Source organism: Montipora capricornis, chromosome 3 (genome assembly GCF_036669925.1).
Source record: "Montipora capricornis isolate CH-2021 chromosome 3, ASM3666992v2, whole genome shotgun sequence".
In the NCBI taxonomy this organism is placed as follows: Eukaryota; Metazoa; Cnidaria; class Anthozoa; order Scleractinia; family Acroporidae; genus Montipora; species Montipora capricornis.
The window spans coordinates 66,283,693-66,308,692 of NC_090885.1; the positions used below are offsets into that span (position 1 = coordinate 66,283,693).

The 25,000-nt window shown below is 39.3% G+C and overlaps 1 protein-coding gene, 1 long non-coding RNA gene and 1 pseudogene across 3 annotated transcripts; 1 reads left to right on the forward strand and 2 right to left on the reverse strand.

Moving 5' to 3' along the window:
* Positions 1 to 1,850: 1,850 nt before the first annotated feature.
* On the forward strand, positions 1,851 to 11,074 carry LOC138043783 (uncharacterized). 2 transcript variants are annotated; one of them, XR_011131337.1, is made up of 3 exons: positions 1,851 to 2,444; positions 3,038 to 3,148; positions 9,834 to 11,074. It is a non-coding gene; the product is annotated as an uncharacterized lncRNA (long non-coding RNA). The 2 variants fall into 2 exon arrangements; XR_011131336.1 differs by lacking the exon at positions 1,851 to 2,444 and adding an exon at positions 2,667 to 2,735.
* LOC138043782 (QRFP-like peptide receptor) lies at positions 4,873 to 8,030 on the reverse strand. The gene has a single exon (XM_068890233.1). It carries the CDS (start codon positions 7,761 to 7,763, stop codon positions 6,846 to 6,848), a length of 918 nt encoding a protein of 305 aa, XP_068746334.1. The 5' UTR covers positions 7,764 to 8,030; the 3' UTR covers positions 4,873 to 6,845.
* Positions 11,075 to 18,615: 7,541 nt separating the features above from the next.
* Positions 18,616 to 21,026, reverse strand: LOC138043784 (QRFP-like peptide receptor; annotated as a pseudogene).
* Between the last annotated feature and the right edge of the window lie 3,974 nt (positions 21,027 to 25,000).

Consider the following 25,000-nt stretch of genomic DNA (forward strand, 5'->3'; position numbering starts at 1 on the left):
AACTCCGTTGATAAACCAAATTTTTCTATACTACTTCCCCACCGACGCAGTACCACAGTTTCTTTAGAAACTATCCCCTTCATTCAAATATCAGACAGTCTAGTTTACTCTGACACTTCAAAATCTTGAAAATTCTTTCGATGGTCTCCGGATCCTTTCCATGCTTGTCCTCAACCTCGTTTGCATGTCAAAGTGCAAACGGACGCACCAATTCCCAACATTGTTAGAAGTTGTTGGTTCTGCAGATGTTGGATGATGTTGGCACTTGTTTGCAAGCGGACGCAACTACTCCCAACATTGTTGGAAGTTGTTGGTTCTGCAGAAGTTGGGTGATATTAGCACTTGTGTGCAAATGGACGCAACTACTTCCTACATTGTTGGAAGTTGTTGGTTCTGCAGATGTTGGATGATGTTGGCACTTGTGTGAAAATGGACGCAACTACTCCCAACATTGTTGGAAGTTGTTGGTTCTGCAGAAGTTGGGTGATATTAGCACTTGTGTGAAAATGGACGCAACTACTTCCTACATTGTTGGAAGTTGTTGGTTCTGCAGATGTTGGATGATGTTGGCACTTGTGTGAAAATGGACGCAACTACTCCCAATATTGTTGGAAGTTGTTAGTTCTGCAGAAGTTGGGTGATATTAGCACTTGTGTGCAAATGGACGCAACTACTCCCTACATTGTTGGAAGTTGTTAGTTCTGCAGAAGTTGGGTGATATTAGCACTTGTGTGAAAATGGACGCAACTACTTCCTACATTGTTGGAAGTTGTTGGTTCTACAGATGTTGGATGATGTTGGCACTTGTGTGAAATTGGTAGCAACTACTCCCAATATTGTTGGAAGTTGTTAGTTCTGCAGAAGTTGGGTGATATTAGCACTTGTGTGAAAATGGACGCAACTACTCCCTACATTGTTGGAAGTTGTTGGTTCTGCAGATGTTGGCACTTGTGTGCAAACGGACGCAACTACTCCCAGCATTGCTGGACGTTGTTGGTTCTGCAGATGTTGGGTGATGTTGGCACTTGTTTGCAAGCGGACGCAACTACTCCCAACATTGCTGGACGTTGTTGGTTCTGCAGATGTTGGATGATGTTGGCACTTGTTTGCAAACGGAAGTAACAACTCCCAACAATGTAAAGACGTGCAGTGTATTATGGGAAGGATAGGATCCATAAGACTTTGTAAACTTACAAAATTCGGCTGCCATCTATTTTTGTTGCTGTCTCCATGGAGACCCTATGTAATGCGCGTGCGTGGCCACAACAATGTTGGAAGATCTGTGCAAACGGATCCAGCATTCTTACACTACGCCTCGGCGATCACGGAACAAAAGAAATGTTGGGAGTTGTTTGCTCAAAGGTTTGACCAGTTTCAAACTTCATTCCCAACGACACTCAATGCAACAAGGCGTGCAAACGGACGCGACAATTCATTTCAATCCAACTTTATCAACGGTAAAGCAATAAATCCTATATACACATGCTAACGTACACCCGTCATTGTCCATGTGCGGTATTTTATGCACATCGCTATGGCTGACACGCACTTGATGAACAAACAAGTTTTGTTTAAAGCTGGTGGGCTGGTATACTGTGGAACGATAAAATTAAAATACCGAAAGCACGCATTGAGATATCCACGTTGTAACAGTTCGTATGCTGTGAACGTGCTTTCCTTGCTTAGCTGATTTGCATTCAGTTAAAAAAATTCACTATGTGAACGGCAGAGTTTGGAACCGCAAAGAGGAAAATGTACAAAACCACGCCGAAATTCGTCTTTCCTTTGGGTAATCTTTTCAGGCCATCCCGTGATGAGTGCATACTGAATGGAATAATTTTCTGAGGCAATTGAAAAGTAAAAGCTGAAAGGCCGACTGTGATCCAGTTTCGCCAGAAATATGTACATTTTAAATTGTTATTAAGGTATGATTTCTCTGACAAATATGATAATGTGCTTTTTATTCTAGTTGCCATCAAAATTGGTTTCGCATCATACCTCCTTACGTAACCTTTCAATTTTGAATAGAACGGGGGACGCATGTTTAACAGCTGAGTTGGCTGTGATTGTATCGTGGGATCCAGTAAAACCGAAATTCAAGAAAGCGACATCTTTTAAAGTTAATACATACTATTCTTCTTCTTATTTGTTAATCCTTTAATGAAAGTACTCCTAAAACAGCGCTTCCTATACTAGGAGTTGAAAAATATCTATTATATACAAAAAAAACTTTGTAACGCATGCAGATAATTAAAAAGCCTACAGAACTGAAATAAAAATATATAACTGGAAATAACATGGCATCAAATAAGTTATTGCCCTTGCAGGGTTTCGCAGAGGCCAAAAGCCAAGGAAGGATCATAGGAGTCACCGCGTAGACATGATGATTTGGTGCATATACATACAGCTAGACGCGCAGTGTGCTCGTGGGTAGAACATTCTAGGTGAGCAAGTAAGATACTTTGACTACGAGGTGAGGCGAGCTTTAAGAAGGGTGGGTTGTCTTATGTTGACTTTTTCAGTTGATTATTCGTCAAGTTAATCAAAATGAAAACGTTTAGAACACATATTTAAAACAAAGGCTGGAAATGTTCGGCCACATGCATCGAACAAAAGATTCGATTATATAAATTAAACAAGGATTGACAGACTCCAACCGCAGCCTGCAGAAAGCAAGACAGAAGTAATATTTTCAGCCTGACGAGAAGCTAGAACTTGGCCACTTAACTTTGCAGGTATAAACTTCCCATTTATCTTTTCTTAGACATTACAGCACGCTTTCAGTTGTCGACTGTTCACTTTTTTGTCCGCCGACGGATCAATGCCACATAGTTTCCTCGCTGACCTGTTTTATATATTTCTGCCAACCCGTGTAGTAATTTATATAACCTTGAGGACTAATCTTGACTACTAGATATCGCCACGGATGTAAGTGATCAATGCCGAGAGATTTGTGAGAATTTTAAGCGCTGCATAAGTAGTCAGTATTTTATTGTAGTTCATACAAGCTGAACTTGTATAATATTTTATTTTATAGATCGAATAAAAAGAAGAAGTGCATTATTAACCATCCCCACTTCCCAGATCAGCAATTACGAATAGCAGTAGTGGAAAGGACCCATGTAAGGTGATGGTTGTTCGCATGGAGGTTTGTCCTTCAGCTTAATTTTGCGTGCTATTGTAGCTACACTGTAGCTATGCTTGAAACGATCAGCTCAACTATGCCGTTAGACTCTGAATATTTCGACCATCCAAGAGTGGCTTATCACATGATCGAAAGCCTTATTCCTATGTTTGATTTATTATTACTGCTGCGGAGGGTGTGAAGGGTAAAAGCAGCAACACAATCAATCGAAAATCGCGATGTTTTTTTAGCAAAATGCGTCGCCGTTGGAAACGAGAATGCACTGTACAACGACCAGAATGCAAATGCCTCGCGCCTCGCTTCGAGCAGAAGTCGCGGCAAAGCACAGTAACGAAACGATCATCGACTTCTTTATTGCAAATATTTTGAAAAATGCGTCCTGTCTTGTGCTCAGGTGCGATCTAACTGGATTTAAGAACAGTGCTCTTGCCTAGCCCTAGATGACATTAACTGTTTAAAAAAAATTACCACTTTAATTTGACCATCAAGCATTTTCACCGCCGTTTTAACTTGATACATTTGCAAGAATTAACGATACATAACCCCTCACGCCGCGATCGTGTTTTCCTTTTTTGTTCATCTTTTGGCCGAGAGAGAGAGTATTTATTACTTACGCAATGAATTCACTCTTCCGGCCTGAAGTTGCCTTATTTTTTACTTTGTAATCTTGAACTCTTCGTACAACAATATATTCGCTTCAAGCTCCTATCCTTGGGATTACTCTATAATAATATTATTCTTATACATTTATCTCCCGAGCTCCAATCTGAATGTATTATTCATGGAATTGTGTCAATTTGAAAGAATATATGCAAAATAAATACACAAATAGGTTTTAGTGTAAATTATGTACATTATAGTACGAGTAACATGACTCGACATGACATCCCTGTTGACAGAAGGGCGGCATACGTCTTTTAAAAGAGATGTAGGAGGTGACTTTCTTCCCGTAAAAGCGAAAATAGTTTATTTCATAGTGGTAAAGAACTGCTTCAAATGTGCTCTAGTTGTGGCCATGTATTTGACTTTCAAGCTTTGAAAAACGAAAACAAGAATTCGTAGTGGTTAGTACCATGGCTAGTTAAACTTTTGTTCTTAGGCCATCGTAGCTTGATTAAGAAAATAACACAAACAGCGGTGATAAACATTGTATTCCAACGCATTTTTATAAAACTTGACGTTTCGTATGCTAGTCGACACACATTTTCAAAAGTGACCGTTACAATTTTTGAAAACTATATATATATATCGTAAACATTAGAGGTCTGGAACCTAGACTGAGAAAAAATGATCTGCAGCAGTACGTGTCTAGACATAATGAGGAGTAATAGCTAAAACAGCAATAACTTCTCACTACTAATATTGACATTAAGGGAAGGCTTTCTGTCATGGAGTCTTGACTCCATGATGACAGAAAAACAGAACATTTCAAGCCCCTAGCTAAAAGTGACCATTCATCAGCCATTGCTGATCATGTGAAAACCACTGGCCACGACATTAAATGGGATCACTTTGACATTTTAGCGTCCGGAAAAACTGACTTTCACTGCAAAATTAAAGACACTTTGTTCATTCAAGAGCTAAAGCCTTCCCTTAATGTCAATATTAGCAGTGAGAAGTTATTGCTGTTTTAGCTATTACTCCTCATTATATCAATACACGTACTGCAGCAGATCATTTTTCTCAGTCTAGGTTCCAGACCCCTAACGTTTACGATACACATATATATAGTTTCCTCATACACAGAGGAAAAACACTGAGCCTGCAGGCCTTAACAGAAGAGATGAAATGTAATTTAGTTTAGCTACCTTTTTATTTTCTTTTGTTTATTTTACCTTGTTATCATGTATTATTATCTTTCCTCTTTTTTGTGCATTTCCGTTTTTATTAATTTTACACATCACGTAGCCTTTTTATGTCATTCCGGTAAATATAAAGGTTTATCCATTCAATAAACTTGAAGAAGGCTGGTGTTGGTCAGCCGAAATATTGTAACAACGCCTATATTCACGTTGTCTTTACCAACCTTTGTAGTATATTTCTATTTTTAATGGAGGTTCAACGAGACTCGTCTCTCATCGATTTCCAAAAAAATTCAGTTCACAGTTTTAGCGGCAAATAACAAAGCATTCCTCCCTTCGTTTTGTTTTTTAATGCCACAATATAATTTTAAGTATTAGCAAATCGAGAACGGGATAAAAAAAAAGCCAGAATTAAGAGACTTCTTTATAAGGCCATAAAACACCTTGAAAATTAACATTTATAGTGACCTCAACCTTCAGGGCAATTTAATTAACACGGCCGGTAACATTTTCATTTCTATCGTTTCCTCGTGTTTAACGTCAAATCAGTGTTTTAACACTAGACGATTTAGGGTCTTAAGACAATTTCCATGTGTGCATGACAAAGCAATTAACGATCCCATTTGTTTACCAAAGTAACTGATTAAGAGCGGTTTTCCCAGGCTGAGTGTCGTAAAACAAATACCAAAGTGATTACTTCCACCGACCACAGCAGGTGCAAGCAGCCCAATGAACCAATCCAAATTCCTAGCGATTTCATGCAACTTGCCCAAAGCACGCGGCAAAATCGCCCTTGCAAGTCGCGATTGGTTTTTTTCCTTCTCATTGGTTGATAAACTGGCGCGAGATTTTTAAACCAATCACTAAGCGTAGTAATCGCAAAGCGTAATTACTTTCGACAGTCATTTGAAAACTGCTCTAAAATCCTTTACATGCATGTGTTAGCTGCCTTTAAATGTTTTTACATAAAAATCAGGAAAATATTTAACACGAATCAGGAGCATCGTTCGTTGCATAATTCTTGCCACTTTAGTTTATCGAGGGCATGCGCGCTAGGTATACTTGATGCGCGCCAGTGGGCTGAGGCACATAAACATCGACACATTGCGTTGAAAATGTTGCGTTCGCCCGCCACATGCCGCAACTTCACGCAATCATGTTGCGAGCGTTTGGCCGGGTCTTTAACAAACTTCAATCTATAATTTGGGCCAACCTATTCCCTATTTTCCGTAACCACATCTTCGGCAATGCAGAACATAATTATTTTAAATTTCGACGTCATAAATATAAGTTGGCCATCCAATAGGACTCTGAATTAATCCGGCTCGAGAATCGATGCCGAGAGACGAATTTCTTTGGTTAACGAAAAACAAACTGGAGAAAATGTATAAACAGAATTAAATACTTCTTAACTGCATAATAAATCTAAAATATAGAATGGAGAGCACTGATATGTTTTATTTACAGCTATGCTCGTTTTCCGTTATAAAATCTGCCAAAAAACCCTATTCAGTACATATACTCGAAAAGAGCGCAGATTGCCTTTATGAGTCCGCTATTTCAATCGCTTTCCTAGTGATAACAGCTCTACTAAGATCACCGAGGCATTTTTTAAATTGATAAGATGATCGAGACGACCCAGCTGTCACCGTTTTTTTAGTTTTTTTTTTTTTTTCACAAATCTTCATCTTGAGCAAAGATCATGTTGTACACATTGTTTGTCCTTTGGGAATTTTTTTTAAAGATATTTCGAATTTGTTTTCTGGATACTGAGTGGTAGCAGATAGCTATCACATTTTGCAATTTCCATAATGTTCAGTGTAAAGCGTAGGGGGTTATTAAGAGTGGCTATTGAGGGAAAAAAAAGCATTTGGAAGCACTGCTAAATGTATCGAATATCATGAAAGACCTTCTATTCTTGGAGATATTTGAGAATGCCTACAATTGAAAAAAAGTCGAAGAAATGCCTTTATATTCTCCCCGTAAATTCCATAAAGAATTGGATCCAAAACCGTGTTTATAAATATTAAAATTTGGCACCCTGCCCAGAAATATCTTAATCCCTCAAGTACGTGAAAATAAACTAACGTCCGAAAAATAATAAAGGGCGCCCAACAAACGGCAAAGGCGATGGACAAAGCTGCGAGAGTTTTGGCAACCTTTCGGTGGCGAGCAGAGGACACAGTGTCGTGTCTTGAGATGACTGCTGTCCTTAAAGTCAGAGAGATGGAACTCTGTGCATATATCATGTAAACCAAAGGGATAATGAAAACACAAACTGCGTGGAAGCTGTAGTACAGCTGTTTTCCCAAATCCCCAAAAGAAGTGTTCGTGCAGAGAAATGAACCACTCGCGTCCATCTCAACTTCATAAGCGTAAAGCAAAGGGGATCCAATCACCAAGCTATATATCCAAATGGCAATAAGCTTTTTATACTCGGCGTAGGGAGCGTCCGTTCGTGCGCGAAACGGTGTCACTACCACTTTACGTCGCTCATAGCTTATGAGCGCGAGGGTCATTATTGATGTTGTGTAGCACGCCTCAATCACATAGCCTTGTAATTTGCAAGAAGCGTTTCCGCCAAGCCAGGTCCATAAATAAGCGATGAAGTCCAACAAGCTCAGCAATGAAAACATCAAGTCAGAGATCGCTAAATTTGCAATAAACCATTTTAGGGGAGCTGGTCCTCTCTTTATCTTCCAATAACAATGGCATAAGACTATTACGTTTCCCAAGACCGACAACAGGAATATCGAGGAATAAAACAAAAAAAAGGAAACGACTATAGCTAGTGGAAATCCATCGATGATTGCCATTTTCTTCGACTAGCGCTTATCTCCAAGCGATGCTAGAGATTTTTGTCATTTGCCCCCTAGTGTATCCAAACGTTAATATAATGACTTCAACTTGAAATTAAAGGTACGCTGAATGACTCATCCAATCACGTGGGTATGCAAATGCATCTCTTATACGTGATCAAGATTTCCCGATTTTTCTTTTCCGATAAACGATTTTTTTATAAGTCGTGCCATGATTAAGCCAAGCCCTTACTCATTTACTTTTGAAATCTAAATAGTCTATTCATTTCGCGCTAGGAAACCACATCTTCCAATCAATTTCCTAAAATAGTGATTACGCAAAACGATTTTAAGGTAATACGCTGGTGTATTTCTCCCTGTTTAGACTGGAAGCACTTTCCACTGATTTAAATCTCTTATCAATGTCAGTCCTTGCTTGGCTGTTGTTGTTTCTAGCCCAGCTGAAAGTCCTGATTTCTTCAGTTTAAACAAACAGTTCTGTTATTCACACTAATGCGTTTTTGTTTGAAACTCGACCTTTTTGGGGGCTTTCGTCTATATTACCCACTAAAACGACGAAAAAAAAAGCTGATAAAAACAAATGCTAATGTTATTTACCGGGAGAGAGGTCCGTATGGGAAAAATTCATATCCGAGGTCTTGCAAGTTTAGGGCCCTATACTCAAGACCAAGGTCACGGTTTTTTTTGCCAAACGGACCGACCAAGAACGGTAAATAACTTTGTGGTTCTGTTTGTTTGCTACTTTCGGCTGGGGAGTGGAAGAGTCAAAGTGCAAATTTGAAGGAAGAAAGTGGTCGAAGCAATATCCTTGAAAACAAGCTTGAATAGCGCACCACTTTTAAAAGTGGCTTTAACTTTAGCACATTTAATTTTCACTCCTATTAAACATTAAAAAGCCATTAAAGGTCGCTGAAATGACAATCACCTGTCAAACGTCAAAAGTGGATGAATGCACTCTGCAAACAATGACAAACGGTCCATCGAACGGTAAAAATCGGCGAACGAATGACGCAAGTGCGATAAAGTTTACTTTTCTCAATGGCTTAAATACAAATTATATCTAAACAATATTCGAGCTTTAACTTGCCCAAGCAAGAAATCATTCTTCAATCAAACAAAATCATTCTTCAATCAAACTTTGTCAAATATGAACGAGACTTAGGAGGTCTTAGGAAGGTATTCGAGAACTAACTGGACGACAGAAAAAGTGCCACAAGTCGATTAATGATGTGAGAGCTAATGAACTCTCTAAAATAGCTAATTTTATGAACTTCTATTTTGTCTCCTACGGCCATCGGTTAGCCGCTAGATTACCACATTCCGAAAACCACTTTTCAGATTATCGTACCCCTTGAAACGTCGCTGGCTCTTTTGTATTTCTCCTTGAACCTGAGGCGATCACGGCTGCGATCCCAACTTTTTCCAATAAATCCTAGATCTTAATCTCAAGAGGCTCATCTACGAAAGGCTCAATTCTTAGTTAGTTTCTAAAGAACAATATTTGAGTCACAGTACGGTTTTTTGCGAGAAACACTCAACAGAACGGGCAATTCTTGATATTATCAGCAAAATTCAACTGGATTTGGAGAGCAAGGTATATTCATGTGGAGTTTTCATTGACTTAAGCCAAGCGTTTGACACGGTTAATCGGGATCAGAAGCCCATGAGTGGGAGCGAGCAACTCCCATAGTAATCCTATGTCACGGGATTTTTACAGACCAATCTATTTTTGGACTACCTTTGCCGCAAAACAAGAAAGGAGGTTCCGGTTCGGTGACGCTATGACGTCAAGTTAATTTCCTGTGATTGGTCATCGGGCTCCTGGAGTCTCATATTACTTGGTAAATTACATCATCATTGTCTGATTAGGGGAATAATTAACATAACGAATGGTTTGCCTCATTAAGGGAAGATCTCAAACCACTGAAATCAAGAATTGCATATTGAAAAAACGCTAAACATTACATGGTGTGCCGCAGGGATCGGTCATTGGCCCTCTGCTTTTCCTAATCTATATAAATGACAAATGCAACTCTTCAAATATTCTTAATATTTTCTTATTTGCAGATAATACAAATTTGCTCCATGCAGATAATAATCTTAAAAATTTGGAGAAAACCTTCAAGTTGAACAGGGAATTAGCAGAAGTGTCTAGATGACTCATTACCAATGAGCTCACAGTAACTAAGATAAGTAAATCTGATTTCGTCATTTTCTGCCCATGTCAAAATGATCAGCATATCAGCTGCAAGCATCAAATGGATCACATCGTTTTAATTAAGAATCATTAAAACTATTTTGCAAATTATTGCAAGACTCCGTCACCATGTCCCTTTTTCTATGCTTTCTAAAGGGCTTATTACATGAGCCGGGCCAGCCTGGTCAGCTGGGCTGGTCAAGTTTGCCGGGATGAGTTTCAGCCCGGTATTACATGAAGTGAGCCAGCCGGGCTTGGGCTAAATTTAGACTATGTCATGTGAAAAAAGATAAGAACAACAAGAAGAAGTGGAGAGACGTTTATCTAGCTAAATTGTTATTGAAATTCACTATTCTACAATTTAAAGAAGCCTCAAGGTTTGCTATCTTATACATCCTTTATTTAAACATAAAAAAAACGACTATTCCGTAGGCTTCCAGGTTGCCTTCTCGGTCGGGTTATGGGCCAGATGTGGGGCAATTATATTTAAAATATATTCATTGACCTCCAGACATAGCTATACAGAGTTAAAAATGCCTGGAGGTCATATTCAGGAAGTACGTACTTAATTAACTTAGAGATAGATTAACCCGCAGCAAAGACAAAACACCGAAACGCTAGATTTCCTCGTCACTCCGGGATGTCCAAATCGAGATCTTTGCTGCGTTGTTGTTAGCAAATCCACACTGGCTTGATATATTTCCTCTTAGTATTGTTTTCAAAAACATTTGTCATCGTTACAAATGATCTCCACGATGCTTCCCAGCTGAAGGAAGTTAAGTTTTTACAGTATCGTCGATGGGTATACCCAAGAGAAAATTAAGGAGACCCAGGAGCCCATGGGAGATCTCATTTTCTCTTGGTATATGGAAGAAATGAGCTAGAGTCAAGTAAGATTCTCTGCTTTTTGGTAAAACGCAGATTTGCATTGAGCCAAACGTCGGCCGTTTGCCGTAAATGCGAATGCTAAATCCCAAAATTGTAAAACTGCTTACGGGGGCTGTTTGTCGAATGTCCCGAAAATTTAGGCCTTTTCGGGCGTCGTAATTCCCACGGTATCTCAAGAACGGAAAGGTTTTAAGACGGAATCCACCAGAAGTTCGAGTAACAAGTGAACAAAAACCAAAAACCTTGTACCAAGATTATAAACATCGTATTGCAAACTTCTGTACGACTGTTTTAAATATCTTCTCAAGAAAAATCATTTCTAGCAACACCAAACGTCAAAAACAACTGTTGAACTTCGTAAGAAACACTTGAAAGCACTGGTGAAATGAAACTGAGGATGAAATTTACCTGTGTTTGCACAATTTCTCTGAACGTTGAAATTATATTTTTCCCGTTCCCATGGGAAATTGTTTTCGGTGTTATTTCAGGCAAATATTTATATCTTTAGCTTTCAGGAAATGTAAAAAGGACTGTAAAATACTTGAAATTATTCTGGTACAAGATTTTTGTCCACTAAAAACTGAAATTGCTCGATTTTCTATCGGATTTCGTCTTAAATCGTCAAACTTCACACTTATTCTCCTTTTTGTTATCTTGCAAACATGATGAAAGATCAGCTTTCCAAAAAGTAGCGGATGGCTGTTTTGCAAATGGCTTTTCGTGCCCAAGCAAAACCTCCCGTTTCCCGTACCTTGTTCTCGCACTTCCCGAAGCTTTATCTCCCGGCTCCCGCCCTTTTCAGTCCTGCGCCTGTCCCCTATAAATTACGAGGCTCAAAACACATCTTGGTCATTTAGCTACCTAATTCTTAAGTGACGACGGTCTTAATTGTTCCAACTTGCAGTTCTGAATTGTCTCGTATTCTGATACTGATACGCGTGTCCTGGGGCGGATGCAGGTTTTTACAAAATGGGGTCCGATCTGTTGGGGACCCGGTTGCGCGAAATTTTGGAAATTTTGGAACTTTTAGTCCTCGGAAACGCGTTTTCAGTAATCAGTCCGGAGTTTGTTGGGATCATAAAGTTATTAAAATATGGAAGTGGGATATGACGAACTTGCAGCGAAATGTCACCAAGTAGAGAAATCTTTAGTCCGTTCTGATTCGCGGTCATAAGGAGCAAGCTTCCAAGAAGGTGTTCCATGCATGGACTCGGACCTTTCACTACCGCACCGAAAAATGCTAAGACCTGCTAAAATGGTCTTTTTATGACCAAGTCGCGTCGCTTCGCTCGTCTTGCAGTAGTTACGCGACAGCCGATTGACATTTTCATGACCTATGACGCAACCATCGTGAAAGGGTTTACAATTTCACCCGTAGTAAGCCTGTTTTTCAGCCCAAGCGCGAATTTTTATTTGCTTGATTGCTAATGGAAGTCAAATATCATTTGGGTTCTTGTTTTTTTTTTTTTAAGGTATTGTAACGCATTAATAAATGACAACAAAAGGGAATTTGCATCTCTCTTGTCCTTCCCGCCCTCTTTAAACTTTCGCATCCCGCCCTTTCCTCTCCCGACTCCGTTACCCTTCCTGCCCCTATTCTCCGGGGCTCCCGCCCCTCTATCCCCCTCTACAGAGATGGCCTTTGATTTTTCAACAATATGTCGCTTTAATCTAACCCAAAATCATTCAGATAGTCAAAAGTTCATATTTATGACCCATTTCCTTCGCTTTTGTGTTTGTCCGACTGCTGGCAGCAGTATGATTTGCAATAATACAGGTTCACGGTAAGACGATGGCACAATTTAGCGCAAGTATTTGTCTTTGTTTAGAATTTGAAATTTGACTTCAATCTTTTAAGCTTAAGTGGATTTGGAACCTCTTTTTAACCGAGGAAATTTCTGTTTGATGCAGAAACAGTTTGTATTCTCAAGACGAGCCTCAACAAGGTTATCACAACGGCTTATTATTCAACTCTCGGCTCGAGGAAAGCCGTCCAGAACCAGATCTTTCTCTTCCCACTCTGGTATACGCAGGGTAGTGTGACCTTTCAAGATTTGATCACCTAGGTAAAATAAAACCCGAGATGAATTTACCTAGGACGATTTTGCCCTAGGTAAATAGGTTTTACCTAGGTAAAAGTCTCAGTGCAGTGTGACCACGGCTATTGACTCGTCTCCCTGAGTTGTCTCCCCCACCTCACGTAAACAGTTGATAGAATTTTTTAAACAAATGAGTGGAAATATATCTCGCCCAGGGTAACTCGGGGGAAGGGTTGTCTCGGGTACCCGAGACCATATAACTGAAAAGGGCTTTAGTGTAAGAGATCAGAATTTGATGAATTCATGAGTCGAAGTCACAGTTTATTAGTTCAGAAACTGTTGACAAAGGAAAAAGAAGACATTTTATTTCATGAACACTAATGAAATACCAAGTGAGCTTTCGCGTGAAAACATGATATCTTCACACGTGAAAAGATCACTGTTTCTTTGGTTACATACGGAAATTGCGCCTTTCGTGAAATGATTTAGTATTTCATTGGTGTTTACTTAAAATATTTTTTAACACTCGAAGAGAAATTTCGTATCTCCAAGTGGCCATGTAATATCCTCTATATATCGTAAATATACATCTAACATATGTATTTATCAGATCACGGTTCATTTTTATCCTAAAAACGACAGACCGAGATTAACTATGAATGGCGATGAAATTTCGTACAGTTCTTTACATGAGACTCACACGAATCGATCCCTGTGAAATCTTGCACTTGTATATGATTGACTGTCTAGAATAGGCTTCCAAAACTGCAAAGAGTGCATACATAAATTGTCCTATCTTTAATACTTGTCGAAACCGCCTGCATACACGCATTGTCCACGTTTCCCATGGGCTATCACATTTAAAATCAAAGAATTATTCTCATGGTCTTCCTTTATAATCAATATATTTTGTATAATTTTCCTAATGGCCGAAACATTTTTGATTTTTTACCGAACTCGTTATATCAATAATTGTGCTTGCCACGTCGTATTTTTAGATTCGTTAAAGCGAGAATGCTATTCTAAATAAATGACAAAAACTGGCCAGATGATTCCGTGACGATTATTCACGAGGCTCGCCATCCAAATGGCGATTAGCTTAATTTTCTCGCCGTGGAAAGGTCTCATCCTTGCTTTGAAAGGTTTCACCACGGCCTTGCGTCTCTCATAGCTTATGAGTTGTGTAGCATGCCTTAATCAGAAAGCCTTGCAACTTACAAGTGACGTTTCCGCCAAGCCAGGTCCAGAAATAGGCGATGTAGTCCAACAAGGTCAATACAGTAAAGGTTAACTCTGAAAATGGGAGATGGTTGTCTCGTTGTCATCCTAAAACAACGGCATAGGACAATCACGTTTCCCCCGACCGACAATAGAAACACAGCGCAGTAAAAAAAAAGATAAAAGATACGTGATCAAGAAAAGATGCCATTGTCATCGATTTAGTGTCTGAGCTTTGCCAATACTTGATCACCTCAAATTAAAAACGTCGGTCCGATAAAACTTCCAAAGAGTTCAAATGGAGCTGAAGAACGACTTCCGTAACCGTTGCAAGTGATGTTCGGAACTGAATGAATTTTAAACAAAGAAGACCGAGATAGTGTACTCTTTTCTTATCTAATAAAGTGAAAATAATATGCAATATGTCTTTCTGCAATCCCACACAAGCACACTGACGCACCTAGAGTATTTGTGGGAAGAAAAGCCGACCAATCAACTCGGAGGAGCGGGGCATTAGAGGTCACTGAGTGTTTATCACGTTAGATGCCAGTAAAATCACATAAGAAAAACCAAAACCTTTCAGTTAGTACTGGCTGTTGGCAATTCACTTTAGAAATATCCTGTGGATTGACAGCCAAGTCGGTTAGTTCTTTCCGCTCACAAAGGGTCTGCAGGTGGACTCTAATTTGTGCTTGAGCTTCGTCACGAGATACAACAATAAAATAATATTGTTAACGTACGCTTTCACAAACCTTTCAATATTTTCCATTTTTTACCTAACAATAGTAATTATTAAATTCTCAACCTCGGATAATGCATTTTGCGTGCTCTGCTCTGCCAGCTTGACTGGCAAAGTTAATAAAATAAAATAAAATAAGTACGCGAAAAGGCAAGAATTGTTTTTGAGATGAGCCTACGTCTGCCTGACCACAAGGTATTACACAACATCGCATCTTCATCAAATTTTCTCGAATCGCTCGCATTTTCTCGCTTTTTTCGCTCGTATTTCGTACTTCCAAATTTTTGGAGTTTACCGTCTCATATCCAACAAGCGCAAATGGTATAATTGTTAATTAATGTCGCCTACCCACCAAGGCGAGCCAACACGCCTCCCCGAGTTGTCTTGCCCACCTCACGTTAACGATTCATAGAATTTTTTAAACAAATGAGTGGAAAATATCACCCCTAGGGTTACTCGGGGTGAGAGTTGTCTCAGATACCCGAGCCCATACGAACAGGGCCTTAGTGTAAGCGATCAGAATTTGATGATTTCATGAGTCAAAGTCACCCGCACGGTTTTATATTAGTTCAGAAACTCTTGACAAAACAAAAAGATAATATTAAATCTTAAATATACATGTAAGATATGCATTTATCAGATCAGGTTTCATGGTTATCCTAAAAACGACGGACCGAGACTCTAACTATGAGTTGCGATGAAACTTCGTCTTCCCCTCAGCACACCTGTAATTTCTAAACTCAGTTACATCCACGTAGTAGTGACTTCGTTGGCTAAGATCTCCTTGTTTTCAAAGCTGCTATCCGTGACATTCAAATGTTTATAAAGCCATAAAAATCAATTAAAAACATCTATTTTACTCTTTGCCACCTGTCTCATGCATTTTCTCTACATGAGACTCACACAAATCGATCCCAGTAAAAGCTTATCTAGAGTCGGCTTCCAAAAGTGCAAAGAGTGCATACATAAATTTCCTATCTCACTTGTCGAAACCAGCTGCATACACGCATTGTCCACGCATTCTGTCTCTCTTTCTTTTTTTCTTTTTTCCTAGTGGCCGGAACATTTTTGCTTTTTTACCGAACTCGTTATATCAATAAATGTGCTTGTCACGTCGTTCTTTTTAGATTCGTTAAAGCGAGAATGTTATTCTAAATAAATGACAAAAACTGGCGAGATGACTCAGCGACGATTATTTACCGCAACTGTCTTGGCACATATCTGAAAACGGCTGCACTTGAAAAAACGTTGAAGAGATGCTTTCATGTTCTCCCCATAAATGCCGTATAGAAGTGGATCCACAACCGTGTTTAGGATGACAAGGAGTTGGCAACCTACCCAGGCATATCCTCTCCTTTCACCGACGTGAAAGTAAATCAATGTTCGGAAAACAATAAAAGGAGCCCAACAGATTGCAAACGCAACGGAAAAGGCTGACAGAGTTTTTGCCACCTCGCGATGGCAGTTCGTTGGCGCAGTTGTGAAATTGTTTCTTGTTGATAACGCCGCCCTTGAGCGTAAAGTTACAAATATGGTACTTTGAGCGTAGATCATGTACGCTAAAGGAACTATGAAAACACAGACTCCGTGAATACTGTAGTACACCTGTTTTCCTAAATCTCCGATAGAACTGTTCGTGCAAAATAATAAACCACTTGCGTGGATTTCAACATTGTAGGCGTATAGCAAAGGGGACCCAGTCACGAAGCTCGCCATCCAAATGGCGATTAGCTTTCTTTTCTCGCCGTGGAAAGGTCTCATCCTTGCTGTGAAAGGCTTTATCACGGCCTTGCGTCTCTCATAGCTTATGACTACAAGAGTCATTATTGAAGTTGTGTAGCATGCCTCAATCAGAAAGCCTTGCAACTTACAAGTAACGTTTCCGCCAAGCCAGGTCCACAAATAGGCGATAAAGTCCAACAAGGTCAATACAGTGAAGGTTAAATCTGAAAAGGCTAAATTTGCGATGAACCATCGGATGGGAGATGGCTGTCTTTTTGTAGTCCAATAACAACGGCATAGGACAATCACGTTTCCCACGACCGACGATAGAAACAGAGCACAGTAAAAAAAGATGAAAGATACGTAAAGAAAAGATGCCATTGTCATCGACTTAGTGTCTGAGCTTTGCCAATACTTGATCACCTCAAAAAAAGTCGGACCGATCCAAACTTCGAATTCCAAAGTGCTAAAATGGAGCTGAAGAACTACTTCCTTAACAGTTGCAAGTGATTTCGGAACTGAATGAATTTTAAACAGCGAAGACCGAGATAGTGCACCCTTTTGTTTTCTAATAAAATGCAAATAACTGCAATCTCACACACGCACACGGCCGACGTACGCACCTATTTTTAGGAACAAAGCCGACTTATCACTTCGGAGGAGCAAGGCCTTAGAGGTCACTGTTTATCAACGTTATCTTTCAATGAGATCACATAAGAAAACTTAGGCTTGCACTTAGCCACGAGATATAAATATAAAAATAATTTTGTTAACGAACGCTTTCATGAACCTTTCAATATTAATTTACTATTTTTATCTAATAATAGTAATTAATACCAGCCTTCTTTACTACCCGTTTTTTTCATGGTGATCTCGATTCAAATGCGTTCTACATCGTCTTCTATTTCCATATTTTTCTCTTTGAAAGCATCAACTTATTAAAGTTTCCTTGTTTAGCTGTTTCTTAAAAGGTGAAATGCCCTAATTGGCCCGTGTGGAGTCGTCAATTATTTCCCGGAGGAAATATTAGGTCTTTAGCGGCACAGTGACGTGATCTCATTTGAAACTAACGATTTTTGAAAGGCGTAAGTAGCTTGAGGCTACACTTTTTCGTTACACGAGGAGTTGATACCCGCCCAAGATGTTGTTCTCTTGTAATTTACTTTTTCAACCCAAATAACGGATACCGAATGGAATTTTTCTCATTCAACGTGTTTCCATATAACACTGTTATGGGTCCTTTGTCTCTGAAAATGGGTATAATACTTATTTAATAAAATACAATTCCGGAGGCTGGAAACTCATGCCTCAAGCAGTCGTGTTTACTAGTTGACGTTTCTCCGCCAAAAAGCACAGGAAAGTGTTACGCTTTTGTGGAAACAAAGGGGTCAAATTCAGTTTATCATTGCTACGAAAATTCAATGTAACAGTTCACTCAAGAACTATTGAATTATTGCCCAAGGGTTCCTAAGTCAGCGTTCTGTCAAGAGAAAATGAGGGAGAGAGGGAGAGAAGGAACGATGGCTGGGACATGTGAATTTCACAAAAGTTATTTTTAGATCGAAGTCTGTTTCCCGAGCCGTCCACGATTATAAAGTAAAGGATAAGGTCATACGAATTTATCTGGCAGTTGTGTAATAGCTTTTGGAGTCGTATTCTTTATCCAACAACCCATTAGATTTACTAGAAATTGTAGGAATTATGTCCAACTCCAGGATTTGGGGCGAGATAAACTATAGTAATCTCCTTGCTTCTGAAACTCGTTTTCGTCAACAAACCGCAATTCCACTCGGAACGCCATTTTGAATGCTTTGACTTTGCAGACGTCTCGGGAAACAGACTGTGCGTGACATCTAAAACTAACTTAACAAATATTGACATATCCCAAGGGCTAGACTGGGCGACTCGCCGGTCTCTCTTTCTCCTTAATCTTTCTCCTGATTCCGTTGAAGTACGCAGAGTTACCTATATATACATACTTAATCTAAAGAATAAAATACAATTCAATCTAAGATATATATTTGCACTGAATGAAACAGTCCCACAAATCTTCCCGGTTCAAGTGATAAATTTTTCAAATGGTTTAAACTGGGCTTCTGCGCATGCGTGATATCTTATAGGATCATTTTCCATTTCGTAGTCTCTTCAGTAAAAATACTACTCCTTATTACACTAAACTAGACCTGATTTTCTTGAATGCCGTGTATCTAACTTAATTAAATAAAACGAAGGTTTAACAATTGGTTCAAAAGATTTAGAGATTTTACTTGCCTAAGAAGGCAGGGTCCACTGCTCCAGAGAGTTGCACCTCTATAGCTAAAGCTCCTTTTTAGGTAGTTGGTTCTTGGTAAAGGGACATTGTTGCGTTCAGTAAACATAGAGGATAAGTAGTCAGGAGACAGATCATTAAGAGCTTTGAACACCATTAAAGCTACTTGAATTTGACGCTGGCAATCAGATCTTTCCAATCAAGTTGTTGTAACAAGTCCCAGCGTCAGCATCATAGGAGCTGGAAGTCAAAATGCGAGCAGCACGGTTCTGCAGTCTTTGTAATTTTTCTGAGAGCGTTTTCTTGCAATTCCCCCAGACAATACTAAAGTAATCGAAATGGGGTTGTACCAAGGCAATGTATATGTAAATGTAGTATTTCAGGCGAAACAAAAGGTTTAACTGGTTATTCAGTGCAAACAATGATCTAAACACCAAGGCTGCTGCAACTGATGTACAAAATTAACAAAATTCTTTTCTCATCGAACTTAGTTGAGTTTACATATATTCCTACAACTTAGAAACTCCCGGTCAGATTGTTGTATCCAGAAGACGGAAAAGCGAGAAAACATCTGCTCAACAAGTTTATGTTCATTGGTTACAGTAGACAAAAAGTGAGTACATCATCTGAATCCCTTGAACTTTCGATGGATAATGTTCCTATAAAAAAAGTATCCATTTCTAAATCACTTGGGATTCGTATTGATGATAACATGGCATGACATAGTCAACAAACTATGCAAAAAGATTGCTTCCGGCATTGGCGCCATAAGGCGCGAATTTAACTTAAACCTTTTCCCAACTAAGTTCAATACGATTAAAGATTACTCTAGCGATTCTCGGTCAAAAGCTGAAGAAGTGACAATTCTGCCAGCTCTTTTCCGGAGCTTTTAAAGTTTGTCAGATAATTTCTTTCCGATATTACCCCATAAAGGGCTATGGCAGTTAGGCCAATACTTATATGTAATATGAAGTCAAGTTTTTTGTCCTATGATTGGACTAAAATACTTCAAAAGCACAAGACGGGCAGGTATTTTTTTTGCAGATAGCGTCAAGATGTTAAAGAATCAACAATGATTTCCCGCTCTGTGTCATGTCCTTCCTTTTGCAATGAAAAATCCTCAGCAATTTGTTACTCTTGGAAATGTTTACAAATGGTGTGCAATTACAGCTGTGTCACGGTGCTTATATGCGAGTTACATCCAGTTTGCTCTTCACTGCTGTGAGGACCTTCCTGGTCTATTTTACAAAGAACAGAAAAACTATGAACTCGTAAGGCCGACGAAAGCTTGATTGATTTTGAAGTACGCACCTTTTCCTTTCCAAACGTCCGATAACGCCGCGTGTTTTTGAAAAATCGAGAATATAATTTTTTCACATTATCCCCATAAAGTCCATAAAGGACGGGATCTAAAGCCGTGTTTAGAAAAATCAAAAGTTGGCACGCTCTCCATTGATATCCTTCGTCGGCGATGTGAAAATATATTAACTCTCGGAAAATTATGAAAGGTGCCCAGCATACGGTAAATGCAAAACTTAAGGCAGCAAGAGTTTTTGCAACCTTTCGATGGCGATGGACCGACACTGTTGTAAAATCGTTTTTTGTCAGTAGGTTTCTTGAGCTTAATGTAAGAAAAATGCTCTTCTGGGCATATATCATGTATGTTAAAGGAACAATGAAGATGCAGACGGAGTGAATACTGTAGTATACATGTCTGCCCAAATCTCCGAAGGAAAGGTTTGTGCAAAGCAATGATCCCTTTGTTTCCATACTGCGATTAGCTTTCTATAAGTACTGCTAGAAGCGCTCGTTTTGATGCTAAAGGGTGTGATCACAGCCCTTCGTCGCTCATAGGTTATTACTACAAGTGTCATAATTGATGCGGTATAACAAGCTTCAATGAGGAAGCCTTGTAGCTTGGCAACCGTGCTGCCAACCCATTTCCACAACGAATTGATGGCGTCCAATATACTCAACAATGTGAATAATAAACCAGCGAAAGCTAAATTTGCAAGGAACCATGTTATGGAAGATTGGCCACATCTCTTTATCGTCCTATAACAGTCGCATAGAACTATTACGTTTCCTACCACTGATAATATAAACACAATGGAATAGAAAAACATATAAGACACGAGTATTGGTGTTGGATATCCATCGCTGGTCGCCATTTTCTTCGCGACGTGTTTGTGGACGGTAAGTAATTTTCTAGAAACTGTCGTCGCTGTCAGCGAATTATCATGTTAAACGTCAAGATCTTTGTTAGCTCAAGGTAAACACTGTGTAGATCGATTGTTGATTTAGAATCCCTTTTAATAGCAGCTCACGTAGGCACGCAATAAAATTTGGGCCTTTCGCTATTGGAAGAGCGGAACAAAGGCCTTTTGAAAATCACAGAATTAACATGTAACAATCAATAAAATTTCATTTTGAAAAGAACTCAGGGAAATCTATGGTAACAAAACCTTCTCATCAATTATTCATAGCAGGAATTCGGAACGATTAAATTATCTAAGCCGTTTGTAATTTTGCCAACTCTTGCAAAGTTGACCAAACTGCCAGAAGCCTGCACATTTGCAACAAATACTTGCTTTAGTTAGCGATCACTGCAAAAAGTCGGATTGAAAAGGTTTTTGATTTGATTCATTATCGACAGCTAGCAAAGTCAAATCTCATTTACTTGTCTAGACTCTTTTAAAAGCAAATAATGGTGCGTAAAGGGGTCGGTTTGTGCTCCGGCTCCGGTCAATTGTTTTTCCAGTGTATTTAAACTAACCATACAGGGTTCGAATCGCGTTTCATGGTAATGTCGGTTTGACGTAGTTGTGTTTGAAAGATCCATAACTTTGTTGTTAAGGTAATTCCCTTGAAATTGTTCTACTATCAAACTTTTTTTGGAAACTTTGGCATAATTAACATTCATGATATGAACATTAAAAAATGCAATAAAAAATGGAGTCACCGTGCTTGTTTACGCGCCAGCAGGCTCTTAAAATGGGATATTTTTACTGTTTTCGCGTTAAAACTTCGAATCAACTTCATACAGAATTACGTCTTGGTTACTTGAGAGACACAAAATTTTATTTTGAAAATATAAGCAGTATGGCTTCATTTACGCCGTCTTTGATTCTCTGGTTGTGGGAATAGTGCCCTTTTTGGGACAGCAACGTGGTTAGCTTGAAGTCCTCGCCTTGGGTAAAATACACCCAGTACGGAACTGTTTTCCAAAAAATTCATGTTCTACTATCAAACTTTTTTTCTTCTTCAAATATGTTCTTTATTAGACTGTTCTTAGCAAATACCTGAAAAAAAAAATCGGGGGTCACCGTGCTCGTTTGAGAGAAAAGGAGCATTTATTTAGCTATCGGGTTTAGTTTGAGCGAAATCTCTTACGTTTTGTATGCGCACGTGCTCATGACCGCGCGCTAATGACGCGAAAGTCGTGCGCAGTAGGGATTACCTTAAAGGAAATTTATTGCCCAGAGGAAATAAATGGATTTATGCTTAGTGTGACATGTTTTGTTAGTTATTTCCCATGTTGCAGTTTGGGCATTCCTGTCATCCGGGATTTTCTGGAGATCATTCACCAGTTGTGCAAGCTAGGCGGAGGCTGATTCAACAGAGTCAAGTCAATTTTCCCTTCCCACCCTCCCTAATTTTACTTTCTTGTGGATGGCGGGTGTCCCCTCACCTTTGCTGGGATCATGTCCTCTATATTTGGGTATTTCCTAGGTTACCATACTGATTTTCAATAAACGGCCTTGCCCATCAGGACTTGGCCAAAATATCGCAAACAAATGTGGTATTATTTGTGTCCCAGCAAACGGCGCGCGCCCAGAGCAATGCCTTGCCAAAAATATCAGTCAGACTGTATTGAGCATGAAGCATAAACTGTAATTCATCGAAATGAGGTTTTAATTCTCACTGTTTCTATTGCTTTCTGGATAGTTACGCGATATTTTCCCACATTTAAAAGTGACACGAAGATGCGCCTTGTGTGAAAAGTGTATAACCCAATGCAGACGAAAAAAAACCTTGTTTCCTTGAATGAAGCATTCCATAAATCGTTGGCATTCATTCTTTAAGCAAATGTTTTTATCACACTGTCCTTTCTGGTGTCACAAAACGAGGACACTTGGTTAAGGCAATGCGGCATACCTGATTATGCACAAATTAGACGCGCCTAATTCTCGTTCTAAACGGTTTAGGACCAAGACAAAATTACAAGGATTTGTATGGAGTCACTGAAGCATGAAAGGACCAATATCTCTAGATAAACGGAAGAATATCAAACAGTGCTACGAAAAGTTATTGTTTCGGTGCAGTTTCCCATTCAAGCTACAATAATTAGCAGAACATTATTCTCTGCGGAAAACAGCACCACGCATTTATCAAAGCCAATAAGATTCGTTCCAATCGCGCATAGTTAATAATAATAATAGGCGATATTCCGAGTACAGCTCTGAGATAGTGTGTCAACTGTAAGTAAATGTTCCAAAAACAAAAGGCTGAATACGCAATGTTTTTTTTTTCCCCAAAAATCAAGAATGATCATACGATCGAGTATGGTAGAGTTGTTGTATGGAACTATCTTTGTATTACTCTAGTAATAATTGTGGCACTGTAATTAGTCGATGTGAATCTCATTTATTTTCAGTTTTGTTTAGCTATCTACAACTTCTATTGTTTAGTCTTCGTACATCGTTTACACCTGGTGAAAAAGTGTTGAAACGATCCTTTGATATTCTCCCCGTAAATTGAATGCAAGATTGTATCTACGACTGCCACGGTTCACCATCATTAGAAGCTAGAACCCTATCCATTAATATCTTCCTTCAGTAAGATAGAAGTACATGAACATTCGAAGGATGATAAAGGGGGCCCAGAAAATGACCAACGCAACGGTAAAGGCCGCAAGAGTTTTAACAACCTTTCGTTGCCGAACGGAAGACACTGACGTCAGAGCGTCGTGTATTGAAGAGTCATGAATTGAGCGCAGAGTCAGAAAGAAAAGACGCTGAGAATATATGATGTATGTTAGTTGGAATTACGAAAATGCAGACTGCGTGGATACTGTATTAAACTTGCTTCCAACATACTCAAATGGAGCATTCGAGCAGGTAAATGAGCGACTTGCGTCCATATCAGTTTTATAGGCGATCCGATCACGAACCTCGTTATCCAAATTGCGAATAGCTTTCCACGCTCGCCGTCTGAAGCGTCCGTTCTTGCGCCGCTGAAGAGTTTCACGACCGCCTTGCGTCGTTCAAAGGGTTATTATTGAAGCGGTATAGCAGTGGGTGCGGGGAAGTGGTGAGAGCACTCGCCTCCCACCAATGTGGCCCGGGATCGATTCCCAGATACGGCATCATATGTGGGTTGAGTTTGTTGGTTCTCTACTCTGCACTGAGAGGTTTTCTCCGGGTACTCCGGTTTCCCCTCTTCACCAAAACCAACATTTGACTTGATTTGCGTTAATATTAGTTAATTTCAGTTTACATGCAGTTAGTGTCCCCAATTAGTGCTACAGCGCCAGTACGACTAGACAGTTAAATGAAGTTCCTTTCCTTTCCTTTCCTTAGTTTCCTTTTTTCCCTTTGTAATTTGCAAGAAGCGTTTCCTCCAACCCAAGTCCATAAATAGAAATTGCATAGAACCACGACGTTTCCCACGACCGACAGCAAAAAAATCAAAGAGTAAAACGAAACAAAGGCATCGATCATATATTCTTTTGGAAATCAATCGCTTGGCTGGGTTCTTACAAGGCACAAGTAGGTTTTCTTTGATAATCGTCGCTAGATCCCAAGAAGAAGCTGTAGCAGCAATCGCAGTTGTATTAGCCTTTGATGAAATCTTACGTTGGAAAGAAATCAGTAGCTTTCTGTAGTCAGTCCTATTTGGAAATTTACCAAACCACCGCTTTTCTTGACAAGATTTTTCACCTGCTGTTTTAGCATTCATCCTCGATCAGTCACTATTTTTTTCATTTTCATGACAATCAATGACATCTATATGCAACAAGGTTTCTCGAATAAACCTTTGAAAACTTAAGCCAGATTTCTCGGACTGTCAATGTCGGCGAAATGCAGTAATATCTAAAAGGTAAGAGCACAAGTATATTAATTAAAAGTGATTCCAGGTTTAAGTAGTTCAATCATTGGA